The sequence below is a fragment of the Globicephala melas genome, chromosome 21 (assembly GCF_963455315.2).
Source record: "Globicephala melas chromosome 21, mGloMel1.2, whole genome shotgun sequence".
NCBI classification, from domain to species: Eukaryota; Metazoa; Chordata; class Mammalia; order Artiodactyla; family Delphinidae; genus Globicephala; species Globicephala melas.
This window is the reverse complement of record NC_083334.1, coordinates 32,487,059-32,507,742: the sequence shown is the minus strand read 5'-3', so window position 1 is coordinate 32,507,742 and position 20,684 is coordinate 32,487,059. Positions and strand designations below refer to the sequence as shown.

The window sequence follows — 20,684 nt, the reverse complement described above, 5'->3', positions numbered from 1 at the left end:
TTTTGGTAAAGATTTCTTAGGTATGATTTTAAATAACATTTCTGCCATTAAGAACTTTATTGTCTGGTTCTAGATGACAAAGATATATGCTTGAAGACACAGATTACTGCATAGTTTTACTTTTTTAAGACTATATTTCCTATACTGAAGAATAGCAATTTGTTTTACAGACTTCCTCTTTTCTTCATCCTTGCATGTTTGCTTCCTTAAGTATGATCTAATCTATCCCTCAGAAGTAGCAGCAGATTAACTTAATATCTGTTAATTATGTTAACTAAATTTGAGTTATGATACTGTTCCTGCTCTGCCCTGTAGCTTCTTATTGTAACATAGGTTTCTCCAGCTCCACGATTGCAGGTTATACAGGATTCTTTATCTGAACCCAGCTTTGTTTCTTTTTTAGCCAGACTGCTGAAGAGATACACTGCACTTTATGTGAAAGTGGAACCACTAGTCTGCCAGTAGCAGATCCTTACATTGGACTGTGTCCATATCTTCCTAGTGGAGCTACTTTTCCATACTCTTATCCCTATTTTAAAAAGAGGGTGGGTAGGGAGAGACCCAGGAAGACAAGTTGATACACAATCCTTGATCTTTACCACTTCTCAGATGATTGTTGTTCTCTTATGGAACAAGTTCTGACATGAAGTTCTTCCCACCATGAGCTCTGATTGTGTGTGTGTGCGGGCGGGTGGTGGGGAGAGCTGTCATTTACCAATATTCTTTTCTCTAAAACTTAAAGTTTTTGCAGAACTTTCCTATCTTGGGCACAGTCGTCATTTTCACTTAGTTGAACACATGTATATGATTCTTCTAAGATCATGCTTTCCCAGCTTTTTGACTTTTTATTGTCTTCAGTTTTACTTTCTTCTGCTTTCAACTGGAATGTAAAACTCTTTGAAAGTGGGAGCTTTGTCTTTCTCACCATTGTATCCTCAATTGTCTAGAATAGTGTTTACTAAATGTTAAAGAATTCATGCACATTTGCCATTTGGGGTTTTCTTTATTAGCAAGAACTTCATACGTAGGAAATCAGAAACTCTAACACTCCTCTGCTAACTACAATCTTTAGTTTTTCTACTTTTCTGTTTCTTTTACTTTCTACTGGACCTTTATTTCCATTTGATCAGGATTCCTATTGGTCCTTAACTCAGACTTTGAGTTTGTCAGGCCCTGTTCTGCTTATGATGTCCAGCCTTAACTTTGTGGCCCACTGTTGTAGAAATATTTGCATTTGCATTCTGGGGAATTCCCACCCGTTAGCTTATCTTGTCTATCTACAGTTCTCTGATTTTGTGAGTCCAAGGCTTCAGAGGTGCTAAGGAAAGTTGTACAACCTTCTCGATTGGAAATACTACACATTGATTCTCTATCTTAGCTTTGTGGTTAGGGCTGATTGACAGTTTTATTTTCCATCACGAAGTGATTCCCTGTCACTTTCCACACAGATTTTCAGACTTTTCTGCTCTGTAAATGCCCAAACCCATACCTATCTACTTCTCTAAGCAAAAACATAGCCTTCTATTTTAGTGAAAATATAGAGGCCACTTTGTAGGGATTTCATCAGCTTTTCTCTTCTGTATTTCAAATTTATTCTATGTTAATACATACTTTGCTGATTCTGTCTTGCCTGAGGAATGTGTGTCCATTTCCATTTTGATAGGAGGTTTTTCTGTTGTTGCTGTTATCTCTGTTCTTAAACCCAGCCAGTCTCACCTCTCAGTTTTCTCTGTCAGTTATCACTTTCTCATGGTCTGTCTAGCCAATCACTGTCCCACTTATAGCAGGTGATTTTATTTCCTATTTTCCAGAAATAATGAGGCTATTGAAAGTGAACATCCTCGACTTTTCCCTGTTCCCACCATCCCACCTGCAAGCAGTATGCATCTACACCATTCTGTCTGCGAAGGCCAGTCCCTTTACCTGTGCTTACAAATCCATCCTCTTTTCTAAGCCAGTGTTTTCCAATAGAACTTTGTGTAATGATGAAATAGTTCTGTATTTTTGCTGTCCAAAACTGTAGTCAGTAGCCACATGTGACTCTTGGGCAATTTAAATGTAGCTGGTATGACTGAGGGATTAAATTAGTTTTATTTTAAATTTAAATAGCCACATGTTGTAGTGCCTGCCATGTTGAACAGTGTAGCCTAATCCTTACTACATAATATGTTCCTGTTATTTCTTGTTTCTTGAATCTCTTGGACCATGTGTGTCTTCTCTTCCACATTTAAATAGGTTTAGTCTTTCTCATTTGAAATAACTAGAACACATCAAAACCCTTTGTCATTTCCTTTTAGCTATCTCCTGTCTACTCTCCGTCCCTGCATGGCAGCTTGTTGGTTCCTATGACTTCAGTTCTTATCCTGTCACTGAGAAGGGCTCTGTCTTAGTGAGGTCTCCAGCTATTTCTCAGTTGTAGAATCCAGTAGTTACTTTATCTTCCCAACATTGATTTTTGATTGCTCTCTGCTTCTTGAAATTCTTGTGTCATCACTTCTCTTGGTTCTGTTTTGTCTTGGTCCTTTCTGGCCTGCTTTTCCTCTGATGCTTCTAAATGTTGCTGCTCTTCTATCCCGACTTTGTCTCACTTCTCTACTCCCCTCCCTTTACTGTCTACCCCTTCCACCTACTCCACTTACCTCCACCCTCTCACTGGGCATTGTCAGTTATCACCTGCACACTCATGTCTTTTGAATCTATCTCTAGCCTCTTTTCTAAGTTCCAAACTTCACTGTCTAAATCACCATCGGTATTTCTTTCAGAATATTCCAGAGGTACCACAGTCCTCCTCAATAGATGTTCATAATTAAATTTAACTTTCTAATTAAAATATATATTCAGAAAAGTACACAGATTGTAAGTGTATGCCTTAATTCCTAATTAAGATCCATGAAACCATCATCCAGGTCAAGAAAAGTAACATTATTTATACCTCAGAAGCCCCTCTCCAATTCATTACCTCTTTCTTTCTCCCTAAAGGTATAATCACTATCCTGACTTACAATAATATAGAACTATTTTTGAACTTTATATAAATAAAACGATATATTATGTATTCTTCTGGGTCTATTCTTTCATTTGCTGTTGTTTGTGATATGTTGACTGTAATTTATTTTCATTACTGTTTAATGTTCTACTGTAGCAGGATATAACATAATTTATTTGTGTAACCATTCATTGATAGTTATTTGGGTAGTTTTTATTTGAGTAGATTTTGGTGTTATGAATAATGCTGCTCTGCTCATTTTTGTGTATGCTTTATTATATATTGTGTGTATGTACTTCGTTTGGGTATATAGCCAGGAGTGGAAGTGCAGGATCATATGGTATGCTGTGTTTATTTTTAGTAGTTTTCAGAGTGGTTTTGTCAATTTATATTCCTATCAGCAGGGTAAGAGAGTTTCTTTTGTTCCATTTTCTTACCAATACTTACTATTGCCAGTCTTCATAATTTTAGCCATCCTTGAAGATCTGCTTCCTTGATGGCTAGTGAGGTTGAGCATCTTTTCTTATGTTTATTGGCCACTTGTATATTACATATGTATTTTCTGTTGTAAAGTACCTGTTGAAGTCTTCTGTCTGTCTTTTCCTTATTGACATGTAAGAGTTCTTTGTATATACAGTACTGGATATGAACATTTGTTGGTTAAATGTGAGTTAATATCTTCCATTCTGTGGCTTTGCCTCTTCACTTCTTTAATGGTGTCTTTCTAGTCTTGCGTCCTTCTTACTGTGTTTCCTAACCCAAATCAGTTAGCCAGCAGTTCCTGCCAGTTATACCTTTAAATACCTCTTTTGTCTCTTCTCCAGTCCTTTCATCAGTGCCTTAATGCAGGCCCTTGGTACTCAGTGCCTGGATCATAGATCATATCCCTTCCCATCCATTTCCAACCACGTACAGAGTGACTTTTCTAAACTTCAAATCTTACTCATACCATTCCTCTGTTAAAATCTTCTTGTGGTGCTTAGAGGCTACAGCATAAAGCTTAAGCCTCATGACCTTGCTTCTACCTTCTTTAGAGGTTACTTCAAGTTTCTACTCCTGGATGAAGTCTTTCCCGACGTTAGTCCCTGGTTCCTTTTCATATTTCTTTTTAAAGAAAGGCTGTGGTTGTCTTTACCACAGGCCCAGTTGTTACGACAGCTTCCTGCTGTTCATCTCTCATTTCACTGCTTGGCTGAGCAGTACTGTTAGTTTGCTTGTGTTGGACATTTTTACGTTGATGTACCATCCAACTCTCTGACTAGTCTGTTTCCTTTTCAGGCTTTTTCCTCTGCCAGTCCCTTAAATTTTGATGTTTTGACCTTGGCTTTCTTCTTTCCACCTGTTCTCCATGGGAGAACTCATCAACTGTGATGGCCTTACTGCCATTTTGTACGTGCAGTCAGCCCTCAAGGTATCTGCAGGGTCTGGGTTCCAGATTCAACTGATTAGGATCCACGGTTGGTTGAATTCAAGGATGTGGAACCTGCGGATATGGAGGGCTGACTGTCTGTGACTTCCAGATTTTTATTTCCAGACCACCTTTTCTCTTGAACTCCAGATCCATGGGCATTGCCCCTTTGATGTTTCTTAGGCATTTTAACCTCATTAAGTCCCAAACTAAGCTCATACCTCCCATCTCCCAAATCCATTTCTGTATGATTCTATATTTTCTTTGAACATCCCCTTCAGGTATGCCTGCCTGTCAGATACCTCTGTGAAGCCCTTCCCTGATACCACTTTTCCCTACTTGGTCACTTCTTCCTTTGTTTCCCTATCATAGTACCTGCAAACATCCGTTCTCCCCTGTAGACTAAAAGCATCTTGAGGGGTTTGTATCACTGTCCTGCACAATGCTTAGCATATGTAGTTGAGAGGTGAATGAGAGTACCTCCAACTAAACACACCTGAAATCAGATTCATCATCCCTTTGCTTTCCTCCTGGTTTTCTTCTTTAAAATGACTCACCTTTCACAGTTGATGACATTCCCATCTTTTCAGTTAAGTTAGTCATGTTTAATTCCTATTCTATCACTTCCACAACTAGCTGGTTTCTGAGTCCATAGCTATGTTTTCCTATTCCTTTCCCTTAGCTTTGGTTCAGCTTCTTATCTTGCCTTCACCAGACTGTTGCAATCACTGTTTAATTGTTCCACTTATCTTTAGGTTTTCCCCAGTTTGTCTTCGTTATTGCTACTGGAATTATTTTTGTCAAATACAGTTGATCATCTTTTGGTTCAGTAACCTTTTCGTCTTTTCTTCAGGATAAAGTCCAACTTCTTTATAAGACATTCAGTGGCAATCTTAAAGAAGTGGTCTAGTCTTCCTCCCTCCACTCATCACGGAAGCCATATCCTTTAAGCACTAGCCTTGGCAGACTGCAAACCGAAGTTCACCTTGTTTACACTACCTGTATTGCCTTTCTCTCCATCCAGTGCTGTGGAGGAACCTAGAGACCTAGGTTTAAACCTGCTTTTAACAGTTACTATCTGTTGTCCTTGGACAAGCTTCTTAAGATACCATAGCAACATGTATTAAGTACTGGCACTTAATATGCGTTATCTTCCTCGTTCAACCCTTCTCCTCCAAACCACAGTCGCAATTTATCTTTCCCATTTGTACAGAGCTCTTAGTGTTACCTTTCATTATGCTTATTAAACATCTTATTTTTCTCCTACATCACATGCCTTTTAAGGGCTGATACTATGATTTCTTGTGCTTAATTCAGTTGAAGTTTTCAATCTTAGGTAATGGATTTGCTTTGCCTAATCCACACTGTATCATTTAGTTTCTAAGTGACCAACATGATTGGGATATGATTTTTTGGACCAAACTTGTCACTATGGGGACTGTTTGTAAAGGCCCAGCCAAAGCAGCTTGGTAAAAACTCACCTACTTTGTTGGAAATTCAGGAGGGGGATACATTTGTCCTAAAATTATATGTAACTCTCGAAGGAATTTACAACTGTAATTGTAATGTCTTTATATTTATACTAAAAAAAAAGCCCAGTACCTGAGTGAATTGTGTTTTTCTTTACAGCCAGTTGCTGAACCAATCCCCATCTGTAGTTTCTGTCTTGGTACAAAAGACCAAAACCGAGAAAAGAAGCCAGAGGAACTAATCTCCTGTGCAGACTGCGGCAACAGTGGTATGTAGCCCTTGTGTCCTTGTGACAGGTGCCCTCAGGCGAGAGGATGTTTGACTGGAGTTTGTACCCTTGGTCCTTAAGAAAGGAACATTTTAATTTGATTCTGGTTTTAGGTACCTGAGATGAGCTTCTAGATGAGGGAGGGATTTAAATGTATAGTTGAAATGTTTTATTCAGTTAAGTTAAATCAGGCCTCAGCTGTTATTGTTGTTTTTATAAAAAGCTTTCCATAGACTTATTTTTTTCTGTTGATCTTTATATTTCACTATCAAACATCTGTTCAAATCACAGCAATCAGTTAGAAGTTATTGCTGGTTTCTTTAATAATCACTACTTATCTTTCTTGATTTATGCCTCAGGCTTCATGAATAGAACCAGGATGATAACAGATTTGTTTTTCTTGATAGAAACTTACATATGTCACATTGGGAAATAGAGCGTTGACACTGCAATTTAGTGAGCTGTGTGAAACTCTGGGCTCTAAAAAAGGTTTTGCAAAGAGTCTCCTAATTTGTCAATTCCAGAGATAGTCTTGGTCTGCATTTTAAGAACTTAAGAGGCTTTGCAGTATCTTTAATCATTGGCTTAATAGTCAGTGTTTTATACCAGTGACAAATAGGATTTAGTCCAGAAAGCAGAAAACACACTACATACTTCCACGGGAGAGGAATTTAATACTAGAATCAGGTTTTTGTGAGATCGTTGGAAGGGCTGAAGAGGCAAGCTCTGGACTGGGCCTCAAGGACTGATTCCTGGGACGTTGCAGAACTGGCCCACCAGGGAGCCACTGCATCTGCCTCCATCTGGAAGAGGTGGAAGTGGGAAGTACTGCAGAACCGTTGAGTTCTGTAGCTGGTGCTGAAATACTGAATTCGGCCGTCGTCACAACTGCTTCTGGATAGCTATGAAGGTGGAGAGTAGACACTGGCGTTTTCATAACTTTTCATTAGAAAACAGTATCAGGAAGAAGATGGTCTTTGCTTCATTACTGCCTTTCAGAAATCACTCAAACACATCCCATTGGTAGAATTTAATTCGTATCTAGAGCCTAACTGCAAGAGAGTCTGGGAAGTATAGTCTTCAGCTTTTCGGTTTTTATGTATAGAAGGCATTAGAAGGAGGTGGGAAGAGATCTTGAGTAGTGGTGACCATATCCAGCATAATACCATAAACCAAAATGAATTCTGGGTGGTTTCACAGTTAATATAAACCATAAAATCATAAAAGGTTAGACAAAAATATAGTGATATGTCATACAATACAGTGATTTCCAAACTATTTTAGTAATGGAACCCTTCAGAAGTCTTATGAGAACTCAAATATATAAAACAGATAAAAATGAATCTGCTTTAGGTGAGGTAGGAATGAAATGGGAGCAGGGAGAGGGTTGTGTTGTAGCCCTGCCTTCCAAGAAGCATTATATTTGAGGTGGTCTCGGAGTTTCTGTAAGATAGGGAAGAGCGTACTTTGAAAATCTTACTATAGAGGGGACTTTTAAAGAACTAGTAAGATAACTATTAGTTACCATTGCTATAGAAATAAATTACTACAAAACTTAGCAGCTAAAAGCAACAACAAACAGTGTTTATTTCATGTTGTTTCTTTGGGTCAGGAATTAGGGAGTGGCTTATCTGGGTGGTTTTGGTTTGGGATCTTTCATGAGGTTGCAATTAAGATTGCAGGTCCTGTGCTTGTGTCATCTGAAGGCTTTCATGGTGACTCATTTACCTGGCTGGCAAGTTAATGCTGCCTGTTGACAGGAAGCCTCAGCTCTTTGCCCTGTGGACCTTCCTATAGGGCTGCATGAGTGTCCACAGGTGGCGGCTGATTCCCCCAAGCAGGTATCTGAGAGAAAGAGCAAGGTGGAATTGGCAGCATGTCTTATACTTACCTTAGAAGTCATGCTGTCATCTCAGCAGTATCCTGTTAGCTGTGGGAGAGAACTACACAAGGGCGTGAACTGGTGGTGTTGCCAGGAGGGCTGCTTGGAGCTTGGCTATCAGAATAACCAAGGAAGAAAGTATGGACATGGTCAAGTATACGAAATTTGGTATTTTTCAAATTGAGAACTAAAATACCCCAAATTTTTAAAAGCAAGAATTGTTTGAGAAAAATAATTGCATTAAATATGGCAAGGGGCCAAAAGCTCTAAAGTATAGAGCACGTGCTTACATTCTAAACGTGAAGTCTGGGGGCAGAGCCTATGAATAGGCAGTTCACACGAGAGAAATTTAAGAGTTGAGCGTGTGAAAAACGTTCTACCCAAATAATAATAGGAGCGCACACCAAAGCAGCAGCGAAGTGTTACTTTATAGCTTTTATAGAGCTCAAAAGATAAGAGAGCCCAAACTGGAGCTGATAAAATTGTGGTGAAGTATTTGTGCTTTGCTGGTGGCACTGGGTATTATATCATAGGACTTGAAGCATGTTTTGGCAGAGCAAGTCTACCTCTCAAGCTATAGCAATGTTTATTTCATCTCACCAACTCCTCTTTCAGTAATTTATTCTCAGGAATTAACTTAAAAGAAGGAAAGAATCTATCATCATGAAATAATTCACTTTAGTGATCTAATAACTGTTACGGGTAATTGTCTAAATATTTGCAACAGGGAAATGGTCAGGTAGGTTATAGTGTGTCAAGTCAGTGGAATATAATCAGTTTAAGGAATGTAAAAAAGTTTGCTTGAATAAAATAATGAAGAAAAGCAAATCAAAGCCGTATATATTCTATAATTAAAACCATGCAAGGGCTTTAGTTAGTTTACAAAGGAAGAGTAGGACACGAAAATGGCTATTGTAGGATGATGAGATTATGGGTGAGGTTTTTACACCTCTTCCATTTTCCTTGGATGTTAGTGATGTTTTGGTGATAAATTTCTTATCATCTCTTAAAAGAGAAAATTATTTAGGACTAGAAGAGAGAGGAGAGAAGATAATTTAACCAACACTTTCTCTCACTGAAGAAAAATAAACATAACGAATTTTTAGAGGAAAGGGATAAATCTTTTCAGAGTTAAGAGCAAATTGGCTACCCTAAGTTTTTGAGAATCAAACTGATACTAATTTTCGGGAGAGGAAACATTTTTTTCTGTTACTATTAATTTTGATCACAATAGAAATATTGCTTAGGTTTTAATTTTAGCTTGAGTGCCTTAAATCATGAGCACATAACTGACATTTATTTATTTATTTATTTATTTTTTGTGGTACCTGGGCCTCCCACTGTTGTGGTCTCGCTCGTTGCGGAGCACAGGCTCCGGACGCGCAGACTCAGCGGCCATGGCTCACGGGCCCAGCTGCTCCACGGCATGTGGGATCTTCCCGGACCAGGGCACGAACCTGCGTCCCCTGCATCGGCAGGCTGACTCTCAACCACTGCGCCACCAGGGAAGCCCCATAACTCACTTTTAAATGATGGCATTTAAAAAATATATTTTTTAGTTGTAAAAGTAACTCATGTTATTGTTTTAAAAATGAGAGCACAGAAGGGTATAAAGTAAAATGTAAAATCCTTTTCCTGCAAAATATTCATAGCTCTATATCCTAGGATGTTACAGTTGTAAACAGTTTTTGTGTTACTCTTCCAGAAATGGCCCAGGTATGTTTTGTATTCATATGCATGGGAGCATGTGTACACACATAGTGCTTTAATTAATGCGGGCTTAATAAAAGTTTGGAGTTTGTCAAGCTTTTATTTTCAAATTGGGGAGGGTGATGTATTTAGCACGCATAAAACTGAATTGAGTGCCCAGCCCTGATGAGGCGTGTGTGGCAAGCTTCCAGGGGCTTCTTGTTTTCCTTGATGTTTTGGTTTAAGAAAATTGCCTTTTTCTACCTCATTCCTTTAATACAGTTACAAAATGATTCTTCATTGTTTTGTTTGCGAACTTTCCCCTTATTAGGTCATCCATCCTGTTTAAAGTTTTCCCCTGAGCTAACGGTTAGAGTGAAGGCCTTACGGTGGCAGTGCATCGAGTGTAAAACGTGCAGCTCCTGTCGAGATCAAGGCAAAAATGCAGTGAGTATCTTCGTCTTCCAATGTGAATATTTCATTTATAAGTAGAATGTACAACTGGCATTTTCCTCTAAGTTTGGTTGGTTATTTTCAGTCACTTGGTCCAGCAGAATTTAGAACAGTAGCTCCTTCAGTAGCTCCATCATTAGTTTAGAATAGTTGCTCATTGACACTTGGATGATATCTAGGTAGTTTCTAAAGCACCTTAATTGTATGTTTGCAGAGAGACTAGCTACTTTAAAGAAATACTCGTGAAATTTGTTTGAGTGATATGGAGGTATTCATTTAGGGATGGTCAGTTATATTAATTACAGTCATCCATTTCTCTTCTTTTATTAAAACAGACCAAAGTTAGCTTGTATCTGGCTACTGGATAAACTTAAAAATAATAAAACTTTAGTTCTTTATTAAAGATGGATGAAGCAAAACTTTTTGCTAACTCAGGCTGTCCGTTTACTCAACTAATACAAATTAAGGGAACTTTCATTATTATGGTAACTCATCTTCTTTACGGAAAGGAGCTTCCTAGGTTTCATGAAGTCATGATCCTGACATGTTTCACAAGGTTGAACCGAACTGTTCTTTCTCTCCTTTAGGATAACATGCTCTTTTGTGATTCCTGTGACCGAGGTTTTCACATGGAGTGTTGTGATCCGCCACTCACCCGGATGCCAAAAGGTAAGACATACTTTCTGAAATCAGTCTGGCAATATAAAAGGGCAGGTTAGTGAAAGCGCTTTTTAATCTGCTTTGTTAGGATGAGAGAATAGTTTGCATCTTTCTATTTGGTGTTGTATAAGTAGGAAGAGAGCGGGCAGTCACCTTAAAGGTGGGGATAGTCTTTCTGTTGAGGCATCCTAACATTCTTATGTGGTGTGGATTTATTATTAGTTTCCTCTGTTTTCATTATTTAAGTATCCATGGAGGGTGAAGGTGTTCATTTATAATTTTTTGCCAGCTCTATAGCTAGAGGGCAAAATACTTGCCTCCTTATGTAATAGTTTGAAATATCTATTTCTTGAAAGGAAGAAGTGAAATTGTATTAGGTCATGTTGATTATATCACAGCTCATCACTTTTGAGGGGCCTAAAGCTATTAGGGCCTCTGATTTATCGAAAACCTTAAAAATTTTATAACATTTTGCAAACAAACAGGTGCCCAAATCAGAAGAATACAGCTTAATAATGTTATTCTATTCTTTTGACTCCTGTTCCTTGAAAGGTATTTAGTTGGGATACAGTTGCCTGTTGGTTGGATTTCCATCTTATCCTATGCTTATAGTTTCTTAAAAAAAAAAAAATCATTAGTCTTCCCTGCTTTGTCTTACCATAAATTCCATTCTCAACTCGTATTTTGTGATTTATAGGTTTCTTAAGTAAAACGCTTATGGGATACTTGATGTGTCTGTTTGAAGAACTTTTTCCTGTTGATGGAAAGGGACTCAACCTTAGTTACAGCCAAGTTATTCCACTTTAGGATTTTACTTGAGTCCCTCTGTGCCACTATTGATTGTCACCTTTTGAAGAGTCTACACTTATATGTACTGGAAGAATAAGTATCCCCCATTTCCTACCTCTTCCATTTACTTGAAATGTGGACAAAAGGCCTTCTGAGAATCCTTCAAGATAGTAAAGATTTTCTTAGGACTTCATTCCTGTGTATTTAATGCCTACAAAAGAAGTTTTATGGAAGCTTAAAGCAGGCAACATTTTATTTTGAAATAATTTCAGATTTACAGAAACGTAGTACAAATAGTATAGAGAGTTCTCATTGTACCCTTTACTCAGCTTCCCCTAATGTTAACAGCTTACAGTTATTGAAACCAGGAAACTAACATTGATCTGATGTGATTAATCTACAGACCTTATTTGAATTTCTGGTCCTGAGAATCCAATCCAGGATGTCACATTACATTTAGTTGTCATATTTCCTTACTCTCTTCCAGTCAGTTCCTCAGATTTTGTCTTTCCTGACCTTGACACTTTTGAAGAATACTGGCCAAGTATTTTGTAGAAAGTCCTTCGTTTTGGGTTTGTCTCTTGCTTTATCGTGATTAGATTGAGGCTATGCAGTTTGACAAGAATACCAGAGAAGTGATGTTGTGCCCTCTTAGTGTATCATAACAGGGGTATATTATACTGGTGTGTCTTATTACTAGTGGTGTTAACTTGGATCACATGATTATAATGGAGAAACTTGACAGACACCTTAAAGTTACTCCTTTTCTGCTTTGTATCTCCTTTAGCATCAGTCATTGATTCGTGCATGCACCACTTTTTACTGTGGTGTTTGTCTACATAGTGATGAGTTTTCTATTTCCATCATTTCTTCTACATTTACTAACTGCAATTCTGCTATAAGAAAGAGTGATCCCCAGCTGTGGGATGATCTGAGGTGATGCCTGTTTGGCAGACTTTGGTTTTTGCTGTCAGAGCTCCCATCCTGGCTTCTGAAGCCGATATGGATGCCCTGGGGTGGGCACCACCTGGCTCCCACGGGCTCCCAGGTTTGACTCTATCCATTTGGAGTGGCTTGGGGACCCCAAAGCCTTTGCTCCTGTTGGTTTGTCCCTGGCAGCAGACAAAGCCTCGTGCTACCCTCAGTTTTCCCCCTTTATTTCTTTTGAAGAACCAGTTTTTCACGGTACTTGTCCTGATTGTTTTCATAGTGTTCAAATCTGTATTTTTGTATGTAGGGGGAAATAATTTTCTCAACAGTAATTGTTAATAAATACTGTATTAAATTGTCATGAAGGAGTTCTTGTTTAATAAATGGACATGTAAAAACAACAAAACCCACCCAAAAAAAAAAAAGTAAGAGTGATCCCTTTCTCCCACTTATTTATTTATTCAGCTATTCAAATCATTATGGACTCATGGATATTTATTTTATTCTATGGCTTATAGTCCATTGCTGTGATTATTCCTTTTTTTCTGGATTGACCCAGATCTGGCTGTTGGGAGTTCCTTCACGTTGGCTTCTGGGTCCTTTTCACATGCCTTCATCATCTGTTGAGCTCTTCTTTATTTCCTGGCACCACAAGCTGTTCCAGGTTATCTTGTATTTTCCCAGCTCCAGTCCTGGACTCAGCCATTCCTCTATGGGAACCTGGCTTCTTTTCTTGCAGAACAGTAATTAGAAGCCCGTATGTGGGTTCTGGGTATAAAGTGAGGATCAGTGGACTTCAGCCATGTGTGGCCTTCAGGATATTTGTGAGTCTCTTCCAGTTGTTTGTAGAATTTTGTGTGTGTATGTTTTCATGTTTATTTTTCTGGGGGGCTTTTATCAGATTTTCAAATGAGAGTCCTTGACCTGAAAGAGGTTAAGAACTCCTGGCTTAGAGTATCTGAACTCTTTCATTGTATTTATGTTCATTATGCTTTTATGTGGAATTTTCTTTCTTTATAGGCATGTGGATATGTCAGATATGTCGACCTAGGAAAAAAGGACGAAAACTTCTACAGAAGAAGGCGGCACAGATAAAACGGCGCTATGCTAATCCAATAGGACGTCCAAAAAACAGGTTAAAGAAACAAAACACGGTGTAAGTTGTACTTGTGGCAAGGTGAGGGGAGAAGAGCGTAGGGTCTTCTCTGTAGCACAGGATTCACTTGTTTGCTCTGCGAAAAGACACGCAGTTGTCACAGCTGCCACTTTTATGTAATAATAATGGCTAACTCTTACTGAGCCCTTAATAAAGTACCAAGGCACTCACTGTTCTAAGTGCTTGACATGTGTTAAATCATTTAATTCTCCCACCAGCCCAGTGAAGTAGGTACTGCTGGTACTCTCCTTTTTCAAAGGAGGAAACTGCAGTCTAGAACGATTAACTTGCATAGTTTATAGTAAGTGTTCAACTGAGGTTAAAACCCCAGTAGGCTGGCCCCAAGGTCTGGCTCTAAACCGTTACCTTAGATTGCTTCTTTTACCTAAAAAACAAGGAAGAAAAAAATTACGTTATGGAAGCATTTCACAGATTCTTCTCTTGATGTAATCTCAGTAGTTTATTTCTGTCATATGTACAGATTGCTGGATAGCTTCTCCTATTGAGGTCATAGCTAAGTCCCATTTCTGTGTCCTGAAGTAAAATAATGTGAATTTTCATCTGTTAGCAGAAATCAGGGATATAATTATCTCTTGTGGACTAGAAAACTGGGCTAGGTTTGGAGGAGGTGGGGCAAGATTAAGTAGCTAATTTTCTCTTTTCTTTGGAGTATCTTTACAGTAATTCACCTTTGATGATATGTAAACTGTCTTTAGGCCTGTCAACCTCTCACAGAATTTACCCACCCTTTGTACACTTAAGACGAAGGTGGTATAGCTGAAATGAGTGGGCATTAGCAGCTTGAAATACATAGAACCAGTATTGTAGTTCATATTTTAAATCTTAAATCAAGCTTTAACTTTCCTGTAAAAAGATCTTTTGATTCCTGACTTGCAGAGAGTAACCCATCCTTATGTTTAGAGGTAAGAGTATAACTCTGAGTTGGTGCAGAGATCCTTGGACTTCATACCTGGAAAGGTCTTAGTTTTTCTCTGGTACAACTCTCATTGTATAGATGAAGACACTGTTGTTTAAAGAGAATGTGATTTGTCCAAGATGTGCAGCTAGTAAGTGGTAGAATTATGACTCAGATATGCCCTCTGACTCCTGACCTAGGATTCTTTTCTCTATAAAATGAAAAGGCTTCCCAGAAATAGATGTTTCTAATAACATTACTTTTTAGTCATATAATATTTACAGTTTATGGAATATTCTTAACAATATAGATTTTTAAAATATAGTTTTAGGTTATTTACTGTGTGTTATATATTAAATAGAAACCATATAAAGATTTCTTTTTAATAGTTTCCCTTTTCCCTGTCTGATTCTTTAGGTCAAAAGGTCCCTTCAGCAAAGTTCGAACAGGCCCTGGAAGGGGTCGGAAACGTAAAATCACTCTCTCCAGCCAGTCAGCGTCGTCATCAGAAGACGGATATCTAGAGCAAATAGATGGCTTGGACTTCTGCAGAGATGGCAGCGTCCCCTTGAAGTTCAATAAGAAAACCAAAGGGCTCATCGATGGCCTTACCAAATTCTTTACCCCTTCCCCTGATGGGCGGAAACCTCGAGGGGAGGTGGTGGACTACTCTGAGCAATATAGAGTCAGGAAAAAGGGCAACAGAAAATCAAGCACTTCAGATTGGCCCACAGGTAAAAGCTGTTCACTTAGAGACAAAAAGTGTTCCGAAGTGTGTTATTTGGAATAACAATAGTTATCTGGAGTAGATTCATATTTGATTATTAAAAATTGGTCTTGGACTATAAGAATGTGCTAAAGATATGTATGTAGGTGATACTCAGGTGATAACTGTGGCAGGAACTTAGAGGCTAGAGATGAAGTTGGAGAATGGGCAAGTAGGAGTTTTAGACAAAAGAAGATGCTTTTTGGGTGGAACCACAAAGAATCTGCCTACAGAAATTTGGTGTATAACCTTCACTCAAGGATAACTTTATGTAATATTTCATAAATTACAAAGTAAATGATGTGATGAACATCAAGATGCTTACTTTATTCCTGGAAGGAAATTGCAGAGTATAGGTAAATATTGGGTTGGCCCAGAAGTTCGTTTGGGTTTTTCCAAGCCTGAACGAAGTTTTGGGCCAACCCAATAAAATGCTGATGATATGAGCATAAGTGAAAGACCAAATTATATGCAAATATGATGAGGTCATTGATTTTTCTACTTCAGATCTTGGCAAATACAGTTGTAATTTTTCATGGAGTATACTTAAAAAGAGAGAAAGAGAACCACAGCTTCACACCATTTGCTTATGTGTCAGGCTCAGGTCCCTAGTTTTCAAAGTAGAAAACATCTGTGGAGAAGAGTTAAAAGTATAGCAGATAATTCAAGTCAGAGGAGAACATTTTGATGAGCTGTCCAGATAATTAGAGCTGGTCTTATTGAGTTGCGAGAGCCTAACCTGTGAAGAAAGTTAGAAAGGGCTCTTGGATCACAGGGCCGAATCTGTAGTGTCTCATGTGCTGCAAGGACTTCCTTAACTTTTATTTCCTTCCCCGCAGTGTCCCATTGGTGATTGTATTCACTTCTTCATCATTCCTGCTTATATCAATGATTGATTGGTCCACTGCAGGAGAGAAAAATCCTCATCCTTGTCAGGTCCCCCCTTTTATGCTGTATTGATTGGCTTTTCACCTGAGTGGCAATCAACTAACTACAGTTTAAGCATTTAAGTACTTTTCAGGTCTTTATCAGCCATGTAGACTGTAGATAAGCTCCACGCTGAGTACATTTATCTAAGAAAATATGCAAGCCATTTAGGTTGGATTTAGGAAGGAATCTCTTAAAGCAGATCGTGATAAAAGACATTTTTGAATTAACCATTTCACTGGTGGTGGATTATTAGAAGAATCTACTGGAAAGTGTTAGAAATTATTAGAGCAAATGTATAAAGTGTATGGAGAACCAGTATTGAGCTTTAGGCATTGGTATGAGCTTTTGCTTTAATTGGCTCTGTCATTTTCTTTATGAATTGTAGAGTGTAAGAAGCAATCTGCACCATCTGACACAATGCTACGGAATACTGTGCTAGATCTGTGCCTGCATCGTCTGTGTCATGCACTAGGGGGCATTAAAGGCACAGAATATCTTCAGATTAGATATGTATTTTTCAGTTTAGGAATATTGTCAAGAGTGAGTCCTTGTCCTTCTTCTTCTTACACTAAATGAGTAACTGTATGTGCAATTGATTTTTAAAAGAGAACTGTGTGTCACTAATGGGGTTTTTTCAGCCACACTCATACAGAGAGGAAGTGAGACCACATCAGTGTCATCTTCAAATGCAAAGGATAGTGATCTACTTAATCCCTCAATGCTCCTTTCACTCATTTCTTTACCCATTTGAGGAAGGTGCATCATTTAGTGTATGCTTATTATAATTTGTCATACTTACCCAGAGGATTACCACCTGTGATACTCAGGCTTTGGAGTTTGTGCTTTAAAAGGGTACCCAGAATGTGAGGGGAGTTGGTAGTACTTGGCATCAGTTAAAGTAGCTATTTGAAATACATCTTTTTGTTGAGATAAGAATGTATTGGCCTTATGAAGATTGCGGAATCATTGAGCATCTTAAAAGGAGCAAAATTTCCTTGTTTTGCTCTGAAGTGATAAAAATTATGTCTTGCTATAACATAAACTTCATCCATACTACCAAAGAATGAAGAAGCAATATTTGCATGTTGACATGTTAAACTCATATTAAAAGTTTTATATTCATGTTATTTCAAAATAGACTTCATACTTCTTAGACCCTTTCCCTGTTCTACTTTTATATGTATGTATGTATATACTGAAATATAATCTCTTTTAATGAAGTTTAAGTTTAGTTATTTAGCTAGTATTTTTAAGCAGCTTTAAGTCAATTCAGGGTTTTCATTATAAGGCAAGATATAATATGTACATATTGTTTATTGACTAGTATCTTTCTGGGAGTCAGTTTAATGTTATCCTCTTCTCTTTTATATAAATAATATTAAGACTTTTGAAATTTGTTCTAGTTCATGTACTAAACTGAAGGTAGCATTAATAACGTGAGCCCTTTCTTAATGTGCAGACAATCAGGATGGCTGGGACGGCAAACAAGAAAGTGAGGAACGGCTTTTTGGGAGCCAGGAAATCATGACTGAGAAAGATATGGAATTATTTCGTGATATCCAAGAACAAGCACTGCAGGTAAAGTTGAATATTCAGATGGGACAAACAGTTTGTTCATGGATGAGAAACAGAGGATTAATTATATTGTGGGTAAAGCAGTAATAGCAATTTATTTATCCATCTGATCTGCAAATAGATGTGGTTTGTGCGTGTGCATAGTTTGCTGGTGTTCTTTTCAAACCCATGATAACTGCTTTGGTTTTGCAGATAAACACATTGCTTTGACTACCAGTATCAAATGAGCTTGGTTTATTTATCAATATTTTCTGTCTTATGTATGAAGAAGAGTTTAGGATTTTACCAACAAACAAAAACCAAGCCTCTCTCAAGTGATAAAACACATATTCATTAATTCAGGAAATATTTATTAAATGCTTCTGCCTTAATCCTTTGTTAACACGTAGCAAGATACAAATGTACAGACACAGAACCTACGTCTGTGCCAGATGCTAGAGATGCCAAGGTAAATGACAGGATTCCTTCTCTAGCCAGGAGAGACTTGTAAATAGATAATTTCCTTAATGTGAAAGTTTAATTATAGAATACATGGAATTTGGGGAGTATGGGAGGCAAGTATGTACTTCTTTCTTTCTGGGGAGGTCAGAGGAGGATTCATTGAGGGGAAATAATACTTGAGGTGGTCTTAAGAATGTATAGGAGTTTATCAGGATGACAAGGAATGGGGTCCCGTATAATTAGAAGGAACAGAAGTGTGAAGATTTGAAAATGGGGGGAAATGTGACGAACATAGGGTGTAGATAATGGCAGAAGAACAGATTGGAAGAGTGCAGGGGTAGATCATAAAGGCTCCTTTGGATTGTGTTTATTTATCTTTTGTCTTTTCCTCCTTTGCCACCAACTCACTGTGTAAGCCAAGTTGAGTTCTGTCTCTTTTCTTGAAATTAAGAATTTATGAGGCTGATGCTGGGGATTCCTGTTGCATAGGTGAAACTCTTTGGATTAAGAGACCCATTAGTGAATAGACTGTTTATGTAGAGTATTTTTGAAAAATAAAGACAACAGTATAAATATTCAGCAAATATTTACTCGGCATTTCACCGTCTTATGATTTAACCAGGTATGGCTTTGAGTCAGGTAGATCTGAGGTCAAGCCTTGGTCTGTCATTTACTAACTTCTACTTCAGGCAAGTTGCTTAACCTCTGAAGGCATATTATTTTCCGGACAATAAGTAAAAAAAAAAAAAAAAGTGTTATAGGTACTGTAGTAGAAAGTTACATGATGTTCAGTGGGAATTCAAAGGAGTTCTTCACTTTTTAAGAACCTTTTTTTTTCCCTGAATAAGTTGCAGACATATGCTAATGCCTTTTATTCCTGCTTATTTGTGTGTATTTCCTAAAAACAAGGACGTTCTTATACTTGACCACAGTACAGTCATCACATCAGGAATTTAACACCAATGAAGCATGTTACCTAATCTGGAGATTTTAATCAAATTTCACCAGCTGTACCACTAATGTTCTTTATAGCAAAAGGAAAAATAAGCCATGTCCTGGTCCACTGTCCAGTCTAGGATCATGTGTTTCGTTTATTTGTTGTGTCTCCTTAGTCTCCTTTAACCTGAAACAGTTTCTCAGTCTTTATCTTTCATGCCCTCGACATTTTTGACGTGTGCAGGTCATTTATTTTGTTAAACGTCTTACAGAGGTGACGTGTCCTCGTCAGTGTGTCATACCAGGAGGCACGTAGTAGGTGTTCGTCCTGTTACAAGTGATGTTAACTTGATCACTTGGTTACAGTGGTATCGTGCCTTGTTTCTTCTCTGTGAAATCATTTGCCCTCTGTAATTATTAATATGTATCTTGTGGGAATACACTTTCTGTAAATATCCTGTTTCTTATCAGATTTTACCTGCTAGACTTTGCAGGTTGCTTTAGATGGAATTAGATGATTTTCTAATTCCATCATTTATTTTATGTTTATTAATTGGCGTACTGCTGTAAGGAAGAGCTTTTCCTTCTTCCTGTCTATCAGTCTATCTATCCATCCATCCATCCCTCCATCCATATGTCTAGCTGTCTATCTATGACTTGTAGATTCTTATTTTATGAGTTATCTTATCATTTGTTGCTATTGATATTTATTTTGATGCTCAGATTGTTCCAGATTTGGGCAGGGGGAACCTCAAGCCAGCCCCTGTGTCATTCTGACGTGTCTCTGTCATTTTTCCCCCCACACAGATTGAGAACATTTATTGTGATTTTAATCTCTACCTCACCCTTAACTTTGGTTTTTGTGTGTGTGTTACTTTCTCCAGTTTATTCATTTGGTGATTTTTAAAATTGAGGTATAATTGACATATAACATTGTATTAGTTTCAGGTGTACAACAAAATGATTCGATATTTGTACAGTCCATATTCGTATTTACTTTTGGCCACAGCAGTATATCCTAGGCTCTTGTTGTTCTAGTTGTAGATTCAGCCATTTCTCTAAGAATCCCTGGTTCCTTTTATTGGAGAACAGGAGTCAGTGGTAGTTCTGTTCTTTTACTTGCTCAGGCCCAAAGAGGTCCTTGATTTTTTTTCTGTCTCATGCTCTGTACATATTCAGTTCATCAGCAAATCCTGTTGGTTCTGCCTTCACAATATATCCAGAATATGACTCCTTCTTTTCCCTTCCACCTCTGTCTTAGCCTAAGCTGCCGGCACCTGCTTGGGCTGTTGTAACGTCTCCAGACCCAGCTACTTGCTTCCACTCCTGTTCCTCACCCCAGTCCTTAGTCTGTATTCTTTATACAGGGCCCGCAGTAAATGTTTTGAAACATACCACTCCTCTGCTCAGAAGCCCTCCAGTGTCTTTC

At 38.1% G+C, this 20,684-nt stretch overlaps 1 protein-coding gene across 1 annotated transcript in view; it reads left to right on the top strand.

Moving 5' to 3' along the window:
* The window catches only part of KAT6A (lysine acetyltransferase 6A), a 108,866-nt gene that overhangs the window by 49,026 nt on the left and 39,156 nt on the right, over nucleotides 1–20,684 (top strand). Inside the window, exons 3-8 of the mRNA XM_030834130.2 lie at nucleotides 6,024–6,132; nucleotides 10,035–10,150; nucleotides 10,744–10,825; nucleotides 13,556–13,691; nucleotides 15,025–15,341; nucleotides 17,763–17,881. Coding sequence (XP_030689990.2) covers nucleotides 6,024–6,132; nucleotides 10,035–10,150; nucleotides 10,744–10,825; nucleotides 13,556–13,691; nucleotides 15,025–15,341; nucleotides 17,763–17,881 — 879 coding nt within the window. The remainder of the gene's footprint in view (nucleotides 1–6,023; nucleotides 6,133–10,034; nucleotides 10,151–10,743; nucleotides 10,826–13,555; nucleotides 13,692–15,024; nucleotides 15,342–17,762; nucleotides 17,882–20,684) is intronic.